The sequence below is a fragment of the Bidens hawaiensis genome, unplaced genomic scaffold, assembly GCF_021521415.1.
Source record: "Bidens hawaiensis isolate Kalapana, Puna unplaced genomic scaffold, B.hawaiensis_p1.1 tig00019791_1, whole genome shotgun sequence".
Taxonomy (NCBI): Eukaryota; Viridiplantae; Streptophyta; class Magnoliopsida; order Asterales; family Asteraceae; genus Bidens; species Bidens hawaiensis.
In genome coordinates this window covers 27,148-43,698 of record NW_027493002.1, presented here as the reverse complement: position 1 = coordinate 43,698, position 16,551 = coordinate 27,148, and the positions used below count along the sequence as shown (strand labels likewise).

At 36.7% G+C, this 16,551-nt stretch overlaps 2 protein-coding genes and 2 pseudogenes across 2 annotated transcripts; 2 read left to right on the top strand and 2 right to left on the bottom strand.

Annotated features, from left to right (window-relative positions):
* Nucleotides 1-3,644: 3,644 nt before the first annotated feature.
* Nucleotides 3,645-6,296, top strand: LOC143559211 (leucine-rich repeat receptor-like serine/threonine/tyrosine-protein kinase SOBIR1 pseudogene; annotated as a pseudogene).
* A 363-nt stretch (nucleotides 6,297-6,659) lies between these two features.
* LOC143559210 (putative F-box protein At3g10240) lies at nucleotides 6,660-7,802 on the bottom strand. Its single transcript, XM_077047865.1, has one exon. The coding sequence runs from the start codon at nucleotides 7,800-7,802 to the stop codon at nucleotides 6,660-6,662; it is 1,143 nt and encodes a 380-aa protein (XP_076903980.1).
* Nucleotides 7,803-12,138: 4,336 nt separating this feature from the next.
* Nucleotides 12,139-14,204, top strand: LOC143559218 (leucine-rich repeat receptor-like serine/threonine/tyrosine-protein kinase SOBIR1 pseudogene; annotated as a pseudogene).
* On the bottom strand, nucleotides 14,203-14,798 carry LOC143559219 (kirola-like). The gene is made up of 2 exons (XM_077047869.1): nucleotides 14,590-14,798; nucleotides 14,203-14,488 (listed from the first exon to the last, which is right to left on the bottom strand). Exons 1-2 carry the CDS (start codon nucleotides 14,774-14,776, stop codon nucleotides 14,214-14,216), a joined length of 462 nt encoding a protein of 153 aa, XP_076903984.1. The 5' UTR covers nucleotides 14,777-14,798; the 3' UTR covers nucleotides 14,203-14,213.
* Between the last annotated feature and the right edge of the window lie 1,753 nt (nucleotides 14,799-16,551).

Sequence of the window (16,551 nt, the reverse complement as noted above, 5' to 3'; positions counted from 1 at the left end):
TAACAATATGATATACTCATATACCTGATGCAAAGAAGCAAAGAAGATGAATGGGAAGCCTGACTTAGTTCTTTCTTCCTTTCATAAAGCATCTGATGAACTTCCATATTGCAACCATGTCGATATTATAGTCTGTCCGCCTTCCTTGCAGATTGCAGATCCATGAACATGAGTTGAAGCAGAGAAACCAATATAGGAGAAAAACCCTATGGGTAACGCATTTTTGTCTTCAAATGGTTGGTTTTCATTATCTACTTACATAAACACTTAAAACATTATAATAAGCGTTTTTTACTTCTGATGAAACAGCTGAAGCTGGTTTTAACCGGAACCGATTTTGGCATAGAACCTGATTTGTATAGCTTTTCCAACTAACATCAGAGCTATCAAACACCTTACCATCCAGATAATCAATTAAATAACTAACTTTTCCAATTTTCCTCCAATTTTTTCACCGATTTCCCGTTCCAGAAAACCTAAAATTCTCGCCGTGAACAAAACCATAAGCCGAGAGTTCAACTCCTCTGTATCAAAATGAATATAAAATCAGCGACTAAAGAGTTGTTCTGCGTTTCTAAGAATCGCCGACGGTTGGTTTCTGAACGCCCCAGGAAATAAGAAAGTCTATTAAACTTTGAAACCCCAGCCCGCCGTGATCATCCGGCGAAGGTCTGCGAGCCTCCTTTTTCTGGTTGCCATTAGTGCGTAAACTAAGAACATGGGAGGCAGGTATACAAGGACACGCCAAAAGCAAAGTTAATACGTGTCAAGATATGTAGGCTTTAAAGGAGTTGTACAGCACGAATTAGCAATAGTAGCACTACAACAGTACCATTCTATGAGTACCAGAAACTTTTTCTAGTTTACCATCCTTTTCTACAATAGATTACCATCCTTTTTCTAGTACTTCTACCCATGTGTAGGGGTGTCCAAAATACCCAAACCCGATTAACCTAATCCGACCCGAACCCGAATAAGCTAATTAGGGTCGGGTTAAATAGGGTCAAAAAGTATTAATCGGGTTATTCGAGTTGACCCGAATAACCCGAATTGTTAATAGGGTCGGGTTTTAGGTTCATTTTTGAAAAGAAATCGGGTTTCGGTTAACCCGAATAACCCGATTAGTGATAATACTTTACTTCAAATACAATAATGAAAATGTGAAATAAACACTAAAAGTTTTATAGAGGAGTTAATTATTTTGCTTGTTCATGAACCATTAGACTGGAAATTCTTTTAAAATAAGCGCAAGAACATGAACAAATATATCACTCGTTCATCTATGTTCGTGAACACTCGTTTATGATCGTTCATTTAAGTTTGTTTACGTTCGTTCATGTTCGTTTACATATTAATAGAAAATTATTAAATATTATTTGCATTTAGAAATTATATCACCACAATATGTTTATATTTGTTTATTTTTGTTCATTTAAATGCGTTTATTTGTGTTCGTTTATGTATGTTTGTTTTCGTTAGCGTATGTACATGTTCAGTCATGTCCGTTTGTATTTGTATAATTGTGTTCATTTATGTTCGTGAACTGTTCGATTAGATTTTAAATGAACGATCATAAAAAAACAAGAACATGTTAGTTTTTAACTAACGAACATGAACACAAATATTTTTTCGATTAAATGTTCGTGATCGTATTCATTTAAAGTTAAACGAACGAACATGGGCATGCCTTTGTGCATGTCCGTCCGGTTCGTGTACAAACCTATATGTAATTATTAGATAATTACTTGTGAAAGAATTTGAAAATTGAGTGGAATGAGAAATTTTGCAATCCACGAGTTACAAGCATAAAAACCAACTTAAAATTATAAAGTAACATGGTCAACCCGATTAACCCGACTAAACCGACCCGACTAACCCGAAACCCGAATAACCCGAACCCGACTAACCCAAAACCCGATCGGGTTGACCCGATTAACACCCCTACCCGTGTGTATGTATCCCACAATTTAGAGCATTCCCATTCTATACCTTATCCCTAAATTTAAAATTACATAAAAACACATTGTATTTTCTCTCTTGTTTTCAATTAAATGGTACCTTTTTATACATTTATCATTACCATTTTTCTTTCATTTATTCACAACCACTTTCAAAATACATTAAAAAAACTATATTGGGTGAACAGTAGCTTTTCAAATATAATAAAAAAATAACCACGTTTTCTAAAATATAAAAAATCTTCACTCATAACACTCTAAATCACTCTTTAAATTATAAAAACACCCCTCACATAAAATAGAGGGTTAAATGAGATTGCTCTTATAATCACTAAATTAAAAACTAGAAAGTAATAATCAGACTCTTAATCTAATAAACTGAATAATAACAGAGATAATGAATAAGTGGTACCAGATAAAAAGTCATCGAATGTCAGATTAAAATAGTATTAAAACACACAAAAAGGAGTAACAACATAAAAAACATGAATTTGAAAACAATGGAGGGGGTGGGAAAAGGAAGTTGAGATCGTCGGGGGATGGGAATCCCGAATCGATGTGAAATTGTATCGTCAGAGTTATCCTCGAGAATTGTTAAAAAAATCGTGGATCAATGGCAAGAAAAATTTAGTACCTAAATAAAAGGGTGTTTTTTTCAATTGGCTTTAAAAATTAAATTTTTAAATGAACTTATTGGGTTAAGATTCGGGTTGTGCAATTTCATTTTTTTTTTAACAAAGACGGGTATAAATGAAGGGGTAATGAGAAAATATTGATCCTTTTATATATAACACAAAACGAACTACATCTGGATAATGGGTAAGCGAGCAACAAGTTGCGCCACTATCCCCTTTTGAATCGCAAAGCCTATTCTACTAAATATAAATCCTTGGTTCCTCGGGCTCTGCGAGTCACTGTGGACCACCTTCTGCACCCGCTCCAAGAAGCGAACCGCCTCGGGAGCTAGGGATCCAAAAGTGTCGAAGGCAAATGGAATGAACACGTGCTGATTCTCCAAACACAATGTCTCATGCTTAGCAACCTTCCTAGACTCCGCTCTCAAAACCGCATGTCCCGGTACGAAGCCACTGTCTCTCAGCCCCACCAACGGGGACACCCCAGTGAGGTCAACACACGCATGCTTACCCCGGATAAGCCTAAATATTAAGTCGTGTTGTTAACAACAAGCTGTCAAAAAATGGTAGTGTTGGGCTGTTGGCTCAACCTCTATAGCGGGTCGTTACAAAATTATTGACATGATCATACGGTCCGGCTAATTTTTGATGTCGCCATTCTTATATAGCCCTAACACGGGAGTGTAATCCAACTTTTAGATATTTTCATTTTAGTCCTTCAATCAACTTTGGCTTAGTTACACTTAGGTCCCACGTTATCTTTCCTCCATTCCGTATGTCCGTGTTTTTCCTTTTCTTCAATCATTTTCTATTATGTTCTTCGTAATTTCTTCACCATTTCATTAGTCCCATCATCGTCAATTTTTCACACGTAAATTTTCCATTATGTTTTCTCGTCCTATCATCATCATCATCATTATCATATCGTCAATTTTCTTTCGTCATTTTCCATTATGTTCTTTGTAATTTCTTCAGACAATATACTTAAATTTTCCACTATTTCAACAAACAATAATATTGTGATTGGAGGTCAATCTTAATTTCCACGTCAATGGCCATCATCTCTCTCTTCTTTTTCCTCCTCGTTAGTCCGGTTCTGAATATTATTCAACGCAAAAAGAAAGCGAAACAGAGAGATTTTTATAAACTCATACAAAAGAACGATTTAGGCTTGATCACCTTTAGTAACTTGATAACACCTGAAGACTTGGCGTTCTTGAAGAAAGGTGACGGAGTAGCGTCGCTTCCAATCATCGGAAAAGGCGCATGTGGAGTAGTCTACAAAACCGAATTACAAGCAAGCAAAGTCAAAACGATTGCAATAAAGAAGGTATTAGAGATTCCAAAAGACTTTGCAAAGCTCACTGATTCATATACAACGGTTACCGATCAAAAAATTAAGCAAATCAGAAAAGAAATCTTTACCGTCGGACGAATCAGACACCGTAACTTAGTTCCATTACTAGCTTATGTTCCCCGCCTCCCCGGCCATTTAGTCATTACCTAGTTTTTGAATTCATGAAAAATGGGAGTTTACAGGATATATTACAACAAGTTAAAGATGGTAGACGCGAATTAGATTGACCGGCTAGACACAAGATCGCAGTAGGAGTAGCCATGGGGCTCGAGTATCTTCACTTGGAACATAATCCATGTATAGTTCATAGAGATTTAAAGCCAGCCAATGTTCTTCTTGACGATGACATGGAAGCCCATATAGCCGATTTTGGGGCTGCAATATGGATGCCGGATTTTGACACGCATGTTGAGCCTTCCGGTGTTGTTGGAACACTAGGATACATCGCACCTGAGAATTTTGAAATGAAGGAAATAAACGAAAAGTGTGATGTTTATAGTTTTGGGGTGGTGTTGGCAGCTTTAGTGACGGGAAAGTTTCCGTCCGATGAGTCTTTCAGGAGCACTTATGAGATGGGTTTGATTATGTGGATGAGAAACTGTAAGGATCCAAAACAAGTGATCGATCCGAAATTGAGGGGAAACGGGTATGAAGAACAAATGTTTCTTGTTCTTGATTTTGCTTGCTCTTGTACACTTGATAATCCGACAGAGAGGCCTAGTAGTAGAGATGCTAGAAAAATGTTGACCGATAAATCGCTATATGCAAACAAGGATGCAAGAAAACGATGAAACATACCACCCGCGTTAATTGCTATCCATGTCAAGTTTTATGTCAAAATTGTATCATTTTATTCATCTTACCTCTTTAATCTTCTATCCAAATGTTTGTATGGAAATATGTAACATGTTTTATATCATATTAATATTTTGTCCTTTAGTAATTCATTTAAGAATCTCATGTACTCTTTATCTCTGATTATCCATTACAAACGGCATTTGCAATCAATTTGGATGATAATTGTTTTATACATTTGTGTTTGAAAATATATGGACCAGAGGGGTCTTTGGATCGGAAATAAGCCTTGAGCACAAATCATACGCTCGGAAATAAGCCTTAGGGAAAAGCCTAGAGCATCAATCGAATGCTCAGGGTTTAAAACTCTTAATAATTTCGGGGCCCTCTTGATATCTGAAATTTCAGGTAATAATTAAGAAAACCACAATTTAAAATCACTATATTAAAAACTAGAAAGTAATAATCAAACTCTTACTCAAATAAACTGAGTGATAACCGAAATAATGAATAGGTGATACAAGATATATAAAAAGTCATTGAAGGTCAGATTAAAATAGTATTAAAACACACAAAAAACGAGTAACAGAAACATCATGATCGAATCTGAAAACGATGGAAGGGGTGGGAAAATGAAGCTGAGATCGTCGGGGGATGGGAATCGAGGCTGAATTGCTTTGGAGGGGACACCCCCCATTAGATCAGCTAGTGACTTTCTAATTGGAGTCACTTCAAAATATATTACAGTGACACTCGATGTTTCGTTTATATCCAGTCCCATGGCTCCAATCTCAACAACATAAGTCCGTAGCTGACTATGGACTTTGGCGAACAAAAATGGAAATCTTATGCCAAATTAATGACCTTTTCCACAACAAATCTAGAACTGGGCTAGCTTTTGAAATGCATATTTAATATTTCAGAATCTTTGTAACCTTTTGAAACATAACACGGATTTGAAACAGTCTAGTGTATGGTTTAGCAAAACAAGATTCTAAGGCACTATTTAACAACAGAAGATCCATAAGAACATACATCAAACTAAGGGGAACATACATCACCAATACTGCCCCCAAACAAGTCGTATGAAGCCACACGGGTTAATAACGGGAGCATTACCTGCTGCTTTGTCCATTCATAATAAAGACAAAGAAATCAATCCTAATAAAGATAATGCTCCACCGGAAGCAGGTAGTAAAACTGGCATTCTGAATTTAGAGCAGATGGCTCAATTGGCGACACATTCTTTGTCGAAGAGTGGCTTGAACAATTTCAAAATAGCAAATAGGCAACAAAGCTGAGTCAACAAAGGACTAGCCTGGTTGTATGGAGATCAAGAGCAAAGTCAGGCTCAACTCAAGACATTTGAGTAATTTCTCCAACAATTTCCCATGTCAGTATGGTAAGAGTGCACAGATAACTTTATGATGTAGATAACTATAATGACTTCTTTTAATAAATGACAAACAAGCTTGACTAGTTAGAAAAACAAGTCTCTTTTCTTTATTGCTTTTAAATATATAAACTCAAGTTTAAGTTATATTACATCTTTAATCAGTAAGATTATTGAAATTAATATAACTAGTTCATAAAAATCAGAAGACTGGTTTCCTTCCACTCAGTTTGAGAGAAAGGATTTGCTTTTATGAGCAGCACTGCATATTTATAATTTTTGTAGAAAAGTATACAGATAATCCTTGTAGAATATAACACAAATTAAAACTGTTTGTTTTACAGTTTAGCAAAACTTGTTTCGAAACACACGATACAAAAGGTTTGACATGTAAAGCACAATTTGAAAATTGAAACTCCATAAGAAGTAGAACACACATCAAAGAGAGACCAAAAGAAAAATAGCAACATAACACCTGATCTGATAGAACTGTATTTGATCATAACGTCTTGTTTTGTTCCCTATAGAGGCACCATGCTTTCAACATAACACCTGATCTGATCGAACTTCAAATTTGGCAAATGAAATTGATGACCCGAAGTGAATTGTAATGATTTCAAACATCTATTCTTCTTGTTATAAGTCGGTACACTCACCACATTCCTGGATAACTTGCACGGATAAAAGATAATCTCGTCCATATTAACAGAAGCTACAGGGAAAGGAAATTCTTGCTGATCATTCGAAGGCTCGGGGATATTTATGACTTGTCTGACCCAAACACGGTTTTCATAGTCTTGTAATATCCAGATATGCATTTCGGTTTCCGTCACTTCATCATAACAACAAACTGCAATACAGTCATTGACTTTAATGATGTATAGAGGATATATTTCACCTTTAAAGTCATAGCACAAAACACCTTGAGGCGGCTTAATTATCGAAAACTTCTCTGTTCGTAAGTCAAATGCCAAAATTTCAAGCGAGTCTTCAAGCATTCGATGTACTACGCTATTAACACAAACACTTTGGCTGAAAAAATCGACGCAAAATCGATCCCAACAAAAACCAATCGGGAGCTCTGCATGGATCGTTCTCCATGCATGAGTTGACGTGGAGAAAATCATAACCGATTTAAGCTCTTTCCTCATGAGCAAAACCTTATGTTCGTTTCTAGACTCGTCGAACCCAAAAAAGTAACACGTTTCAATATTCGTGACAGCATCAGGATCGGGGAGCTTTAGAATGTTACGCGTGCTAGGGTTAATGAGGAAAGCGTGATTGACGTGAGCGCCCATGAAGTAGTTGAGGTGAGTAAAAAATACTAAGCCGTTCAAATGTTCAGCTTCGGTAAGATCATGAGGATAATTATAACAAGGGCCGTCGAGTGTGATGAGATGAGTGACGGGTCCACCGTCAGTGGCTGCGGATAGAAAGTGGCGATTGCGAGTGAAGTAATTGCAAGCGGCAATGAAAAAGGCGGTGCGATGGGCGCGAGTGAGGTGGCGTTTGGTGAATGATGGATGGTTGATGCGGGTGAGCCATGGTTTGGAGAGTGATCGGAAACGGAGTATGGATTTGACGGGGAGTCGGAGTAGGATCTCTTCGATTATTTCATCTGGAACTGAAGTGTTTGCCGTTGCTCGTTGACCTAGGGTTTCCATCATCCGGAGAAATGGAAGTCGAAGACAGGGTTTGTATCTTTATACTCTACTTAACTTTTTAGGGTTTAGTCCTTTTATTTTAACTAAATTTGTTTTTATAATTAAACTAACCCTAAATAGTTGGTTTTTTTAAGTAAAGTAACAATTATCTTTTTTTCAAATGGTAACGGTTTGTTTGGTATGAGGTAATGGAATTAACGATGAATTGATTAAGGCAACATAATTAATGGAATGGACACTGAATAATATTCATCATTGTCATTCCATTGAGATGTTTGGTTATCATGTGAGAATGAAATTAATCATTATTTTGTGTTGTATGTTTGATAGACAAAAAAGACGAAGAATAAAATAAAAATGGTGGTGAGTGACGGAGGTGACTGCTTATGGTAGGTGGTGGTGGTGATGGTAGTGGGTGGTGGTGGATGGCGACATTGGTGGTGATACTAGGTGGTTGTGATGGGCGAAAGAGGGAATGAAAAGAAAATAACACTCGGTTATTTCTTTCCTCCTTAGTCCTTCCTATAGCACACTTCATGCTATTTACACCTACATATGGTTCACAATGGGTCTTGACTTATTTGAGGGTCAGGATACCCATTGGGCTTCAAGCCCATAGACCCTATAACGGGTTTCTTGTGATTGTAGTTTGCAACTTTGCATCGTGATCCAACTAAATGAGAAAACATCTCACATCATGAACTTGGAAGGTTACTCATTTGAACTTTGAAGTGCTACCCTAGTCCTTACATTAACCGTGCAGGGTTTGGTAACAAGCACAATATATTACAATACAGTACAAAATCTTTAATACATGTAGAATAAGAAAATGGGACAGCAAAATCGAAATCACTTGAAACGTATATACGAATTTGTTAAAAATGTTCATTAACACAAAGTAGGAAAAAAAAAACTGATACTCTTATGTGTATTGGATATAGTGGTTCATCACTTCATTGATGCATTTTTGGTGCTCATTATTATATGAAAAGTTTCAAATAAGATAAAACTGATACTTCAAGAAAAGAAACAAGAATATTACTATAATTTATTTAGATATATATGTGTGGTAGGAGTAGAGTATTTAATTTAAAGCAAGAAGGGTAATATAGTCATAGACCGAGTAAACGGGAGACCTTGACTTCATAATTTCAGTGGACCTTGACCTCATAATTTCGGTGCTTTGCTTTCATAATAATAAGGCTGTTGAATGTTGATTGTTTTGTCCCTCATTACAAATGGGGTGTGAATGACATGGATGCCGTATGGATTGGTTTTGGTTGATTTATTTTTATATGTTAGTAATATATTTCATTATCTGATGTTGATATTGAACCGTGTTAAATAATCTAAATTTACTTTGTCCTTTATAGATATTATCGTGATTTGGGTTGTGGTATTAGGTAACCTTTTTAGTAGAGGTAAAACTAGAATTGAATCAAAGATGCTTGAATGTAGTGGTTGTGAGAAGTTTGACGGTCGACTTGAGTTTTGACAAGATAGGAAAAAACTGAGGATTGTGCGTTGGGATCAAGTGTTTGTGTAGTGTCTCTTAAACCAAGGTAGTCAATTTTACGGGGTAATTTCCCAGTTGAGTAGTGATTCAAGAGGTTGTGCATGTTTGGTCGTGTGAGAATATGACAAGCTATACATTTGATGATTGTATTGACTCGAAAATGTGTTTACACATGTGGGTTCAAGAACATCATCCATATCATTCAAGAACGCATTAATTGATTAAAGGTGCATACCTAAATTGCTTGTAGTTCTCATATCTCACTAGCTATGGTGAAGGCCACTCTCCTGATGAGTTGGACCCCCCCAACCCCCCAAATGGCAGGGGGGGGGGGGGGGGCAAGTGTTCCCTGGTGTTTTCAGCCCTAAAACGTCATAACTAGGAGCCATTAAAAATGTTCTAATGAACAGAAGACGATGGTTGATCATCTGAATTTAGATGTTGTACGGAAAATGACTGTGTGACATCAAAGTTTAAATTTAACGGTTCTAAAAGACATCAAAGTTTAAATTTAACTGTTCTAAAAGATCTTATGTTTTCATCACAAAATGTTCACTTTGGTTGTCTATAACTAGTAAACAGTGTTCGTATTCATGCCACAAAAAATTAAAGAATGATTTTTAATACCAACACCTTTGTATCATGATGTCTCTCACAATAAATGTTGTAGTTTGTATCGATTTTGAACATGGAATATTGGTTTTAAATAATTTTAACTATATGTTATATTGGCAAATAACAGTCTTAATTTAACTCTAGGCTAGTGGTGATCCCAACTAAAGGTGTATTTTTTACCAACGGTTCTCAACTAACGAAGTTATCCATATGTTAATCTACGTTTACGTGGCACGCCAACGTTAATAATCATTTGTTTCTTTCTAATAAAATTGGTTTTAAATAATCCAAAGTATGTGAAAAAAGATTTAGAAGTGGGGCTTATTTTAAACATTTGATCACAAGGGGTGTTGGGTATTATTTTAATCACAAGAAGGGTTTTGGGGGTTATTATTGGCGAATAAGAGAGTAATAAGAGAACGGAAAGCTTTATGTCAGAGTAAGAGTTAATTGTCACTGCTAGTGGTGAATAAGAGTTAAATTGTCATTGCTAGTGCGAATAAGAGTTAAATTGCAACTGTTAGTGGCGAATAAGTGGTTTACAAGTCGGATCTCTCTTACACCCCTATTGTTCCCTTATTCTTCAATACTAACCCCGAAAACATCTCTTGTGATTAATAATAATACCTGACACCCCTTGTAATCAAATATTTGAAATACACACCACTTTTAAAAAAAATCAAAATATACCTTATTGGCAAATAACAGTCCTGGCTAAATGTGTATTTTTTCCAACTGTCCACTAAACGTGCCACATAAGCAACATGCTAACTGAGTTAACCATGCGTTAGTTGCAAACCGTTGGAAAATATACACGTTGACTTAAGACCGCCACCACTCAAATGTGACGTTGGAACGGTTATTTATCAACATGTCGTAGTTAGGATTATTTCTTTTTAACATTTTCTTTTGCCAATAGATAAATGAAGTTGTGTTATGTATGATATATACTTCGTGGAACCTGATAATGATCCTCCATCGAGGGATGTTTGCCATCAACGTGAGTGTGAAAAGATTTAATTCAATTTCAAGCACATGCCACACGCTTTGTGTGATTTAGTTTTCTTACATATATAACAACCTAGCCGAAACTAGCACTTGAAATGTACTGCTAGTCATAAAGTAAGTCGGGTCCATTAATCAGTTCATATCTTGCACTTTATTGATCATAGCTTGTATTACGATTATTGAACACTTTGGGTTTATATTTATATGAAGAAAATTACAATGCAAAATAGTAATAATTAATGATCATAATAACTTTTAAATGTTTTAAATTGGTATAAGAGTTGAATATAGTAAGAAAAAAAAATTCGAAGCTATAACCTTCTAATGAATTATTTGTGATGGTTGGGTAGTGTTTGGTACATAAGAATGATAGACATAATGTAATAGATTATTGTGAGAAAAAAAATGATTTTTAGTTGGTCGATGAATGAACTAAACACTTCACAAGAAATCTCATTTAATCAAAAACATTAATTCGTACCTCATGCTTTTTTTTCCATTCAATTTCTCTCACGTTACTTTTCTCAACACACATGACCACCACCACCGCCACCCCCAAAACTGTCACCATCGCCGCGCACCAGTAACGATGTCACAACAAAGGTGCCACCATTGTCGCCACCATCACCACCACCACTGCCCATGTTTGACCATTACCACCGTTGCTACCGCCACAACAACCATCGTCCATACCATTCCTTCGAAACCACGACATACAAGACAAATGAATGGTAACTATTGGAGATAGGGTATGTTTGTCATCTATAATTCATTCAATTTATAATATGTTAACAAAACCAGACAAATGAATGGTAATTATTCACTTCATTCCATCAATCCATGGTCCACTTCATTCATCATCCATATCATTCCCTTGAAACCACGACATACCTCACATATACTATTTTCTTCAAACAAATCAATAACAAAATGATTTGGAAGCTAAGACTAGAGGTGTGCATAATCCAGTTCGGTTATTAGTTATTACTCACCCTAGTTGGCACGTTATAAGTTAGACAAAAAAAAAATCTCGTCCCCTTGGACAACAAGTAGTAGAATCGTTAATTTGCAATAAAGCAAGGGCAAGCTGGGAATTATAAGTGCATCAAGCTGCAGGAAACTTACCATGTTTAACTTTTGAACAATAAAAAAAAAAATCTAAGTCTTTGAATCCTTACACATCATCAACTTTTCCTCACGGCAAGTCTCCACACTTCAATTTTCCACAAGTCTGACAAACACCAACACTCTTATTATAAACCAAATCAAACCTTGTCATATTTTATATATTTATACTTCTTCACTAAACCATCACATCTCCATTATCACCGATAATGGCCACCGTCTTCAACCTCATTCTCCTCCACCTCTTAACTCTCATAATATTAACCCAATCCCGCTTAACCCTCCTACCCACCGACTATGATTCCATGCTATCAATCCACAACGCCTTAGGCATCGGCATCTCCACCGGCTCCACCAGCATTTGCAACGCCGCCGGAATATTCTGTGAACGCAGACTCTCCAACGGCACCACCGTGCTACGTGTCACACGTATTGTCTTCAAACACCGCCGCTTAAAAGGCTCAATATCTCCGGCCATCGGAAAACTATCAGAGCTTAAAGAACTCTCGTTACCCAACAACCGTCTAGTTAACCAAATACCAACACAAATATCCAATTGCCGGAAACTTTAAGTTTTAAACCTTCGGAATAATAAGTTTTCCGGTGAAGTACCCACCGGATTATCTTCCCTTGTTCGGCTTCGGATACTTGATCTGTCGTCTAATAAGTTTTCTGGTGATCTTAACTTCTTGAAGTATTTCCCGAACCTTGAAAAACTCTCCCTGGATAATAATATGTTCACCGGGAAAGTACCCGCCTCGTTGCGGTCGTTTCGCAACCTTCGGTTCTTTAATATCTCCGGTAATAGCTTCCTGGAAGGTCCGGTACCGGATATGAACCAATTGGAATCTCCAATGGGGAGTAACAAACTTGTTCCAAAACGTTATATTTTCGCCGAGTCTAGTAATAATAATAGTAATAGTATTGCATCGGCCCCAGGGCCTGCTGGTGGGCCGGTGCATAAACAACAACATAAAAACAAAGTAAAGAAAATCATTCGTTGGATCCTCGGGTTTTCGGTTGGGGCACTAGCAGGAATTATATGCGGGGTGATCGTGTCGGTCCTGTTTAAGTTGATTCTGAATGCTATTAAGGGCCGAAAGAATGATTTTGGCCCGACGATATTGAGTCAACAGATTAAGGCGGAAGAACTCGCGTTTTTGGAGAAAGATGAGGAAGTTGCATCACTTCAAATTATTGGGAAAGGAGGTTGTGGTGAAGTTTACAAACGTGAGTTACCCGAATGCAAGATTAAAACAATTGCAATTAAGAAGGTTGTACAGCCTCCAAAAGATGCTGATGAGCTTACTGATGAAGATACAAAGCTTCTCAATAGAAAGATGAGACAAATCAAGTCGGAAATCCAAACCGTCGGTCAGATCAGACACCGAAACTTGCTTCCGTTACTAGCGCATGTTTCCCGACCAAATTGTCATTACCTTGTTTACGAGTTCATGAACAATGGAAGTTTACAGGATATTTTACAACAAGTTAAAGATGGGACCCGAGTGTTGGATTGGTTGGCCCGACACAAGATCGCGCTAGGAGTGGCAGCCGGGCTAGAGTATCTTCACATGAGCCATACTCCTCGTATAGTTCATAGAGATTTGAAGCCTGCCAATGTTCTTATTGATGATGACATGGAAGCCCGTATAGCTGATTTTGGGCTGGCAAAATCGATCCCGGATGCTGACACGCACATGACGAGTTCCAATGTTGCTGGAACTTTGGGATACATCGCGCCTGAATATCATTTAACGATGAAGTTTACGGATAAATGTGATATTTATAGTTTCGGGGTGTTGTTGGCCACTTTGGTGATGGGAAGGCTTCCGTCGGATGAGTTTTTTCAGAGGACTTCTGAGATAAGTTTGGTGAAGTGGATGAGGAATGTGATGACGGGTGAGGATCCACAACAAGCGATTGACCCGAGTTTGCTGGGCAGCGGGTATGAAGAACAAATGCTTCTTGTTCTTAAGATTGCTTGCTTTTGTACAAGCGATGATCCGAAAGCGAGGCCCGATGGTAAAAATGTTAGGTTGATGTTGGCTCAAATCCACCAGTGATATGCAAGTTTGTGAATCTAGAATAAGGATGCATATAAAAATATAGTAGCTCCAGTAGCTTTCCAGATTTAGTTTTTACTTTCAGTTGCTCTTGGGAAGATGATGTGTCTCAATATCCTTAGTGACATTGAGACAGAACTCCATCAAACTATCTGGCTCACCAATATTCTCATTCACCTTCTCGTAATGGAAAGTCCACGTCACCACGTTCTCTTCACCGTGTGTGTCCACATGAACCGTGATCAAGAAGGTTTTGTAAGCCTCCAATATATCGCCCCCAATCACCTTGAAGCACACAGACTTTTTCTCCTCGTCGATCACCTCAATCACTTCCTTAGCCACTTTGTGCTTCCCATCTAATTAACACGTCACAAAAACATACTATTAAAAAAACACTATAAAACATAGCGATTTTAACTTTTAGTGACAGATAACAGTTGAAAAAAACGTGACTTACCATGAAAAAAGTCCCAGACAAGAACAGATCCAACCGTTCCCCATTCACCTTCGTGCAAATTACAACCTTTAATATTGCTGGGGCTCATTTCGGATATGTGGTGTGGTCTGTGTCTAAAGATTTCGTGGAACACATCACCATCGGACTTGATGGTAGTTTGCTTAACCAAAGTACCACTTAGAGACATGTTTCTTGATTTATGATCAAAGAAGAAATTAAATTAAGAAGAGAAATATTGGATGAGCAAAATGGTATGTGCTTGTTTGGCTTTATATAGACTTCTTGGTTCAATCATGTCCTTAGCTTTAACTTGCTCTTAATTTAATATACTAATCAAACTATTATTTATATTTATATATATTATATATATCTATAATATATATAAAACATGAGATAAGAGTAAATTAAGACACCTGATTTTAAGAGTTTTATAAATGCTAATGCATAATGTATATGTGTTAATAGAGGTAGACTTGTCTTTTAAACACAATTCATCCAACTTAAAAGTTTGTCCTCTCATCTTTGTGCATCTTTTATGTTTAATCCAAATATTTGTATGGGTAACTGTAACATGTTTGTATCATATGAATGTTTTGTGCTTAAAATATACATAGGAGACTTCCCTTTAACTCTCATTTGTGTATTTATTTTATTTATTATAATATGGTTTTTATGCTTTTATTCATATCAAGTTGGATGGTTATAGTGCTGTGCAGTGGTCACATTTGTCATAATTCTCTGTTGACTTAGTAAACTGATTTAAATCTTTAATAGTTGAGCCCACACACTCACCAGCATTGTAAATTGTAATAAAGCATATCAAGGTTGACTTGGTAAACTGATTTAGACCATTCGCCCAAAATTAAGTTGATGTGGGCTTCAAGATACAAGAAACACATATCAAAGTCAGGCCCAGAGCCCCAGACCTACGTTTAGTATAAGAATTAAGATCATATGATGGGCCTAGTAGAATATGCGTAAGCCCATGACCAAAATCAGAGGGAGAACATGTTTTAAAACAAGATAATTAAAGCCCAGTTGACCAGGCCCATTTATAGTTTGCAACTCGCTTTAGGTCCAATTTTATGTCTAGATCACATCATTATTTCTTCATGTGGGTAAACCGGTTTTTTTCATAAATCAGAACAAGGTAGGAATTGATTTCAGGTTTGGGTAACAAAAGTCAACAAGTGGGTCAGGTAGGAAGTAGTTATGTGCATGGTCGGATTTTTTACTAGTTTTGCTAGGTTGGTATCGAATTTTGTTTGAGTCAGGTCCGGGTTTTGACCGGGTAAAGGTGGAACCTGTTTCAGCATGTCCCGGTCCGGGTCAAAGTCTGATTTCTCCGAAAAACCGAAACCTGGTTCATAGCCGCGGGTCAGGTCCGGAACCGGGTTTTTTACCCACCTCTACATCATTCATAGGGTAATTTAGTAAAATTAGCAATAACTTAGTTTAGAAGTTCTTTTTTTTCTTTTTTCTTGTACTAGTCTTTCATATAGAAACTATTTTTAAAAAAATAAAAAATAGTTAACCCAAAAGTTTTTAGGCAAATACTAGCAATGTCAAAACAAATGTTCCACCCCTTAAAAATTATGAAAAACTTCAAAACACCCATAGGGGCTAAACTTCATACTCATATACATACTCATATTACATGTATCTGTGTTCCTTTTGCACATGTCATGCAATGTTGAAACGAACCATCAAGAAGTTAAACTTTAACCTAACTTTAACTTCAAGTTTGAACGTTACATTATATGAGAATTGAGTATCTTAATATGTAAGGCGTCAAACCATCACAGATCTAGGGATTAATAAGTTTATCAAACCAACTTAAATATTTTATTCACAATATGTTGTTAGTATGTTACATATACTAAAGAAAAGACTAAGATCAAGACATAACAATAGACCAAGATCAAACAAAATAAAGACAAGTAATTAGCATGGAAATTTATA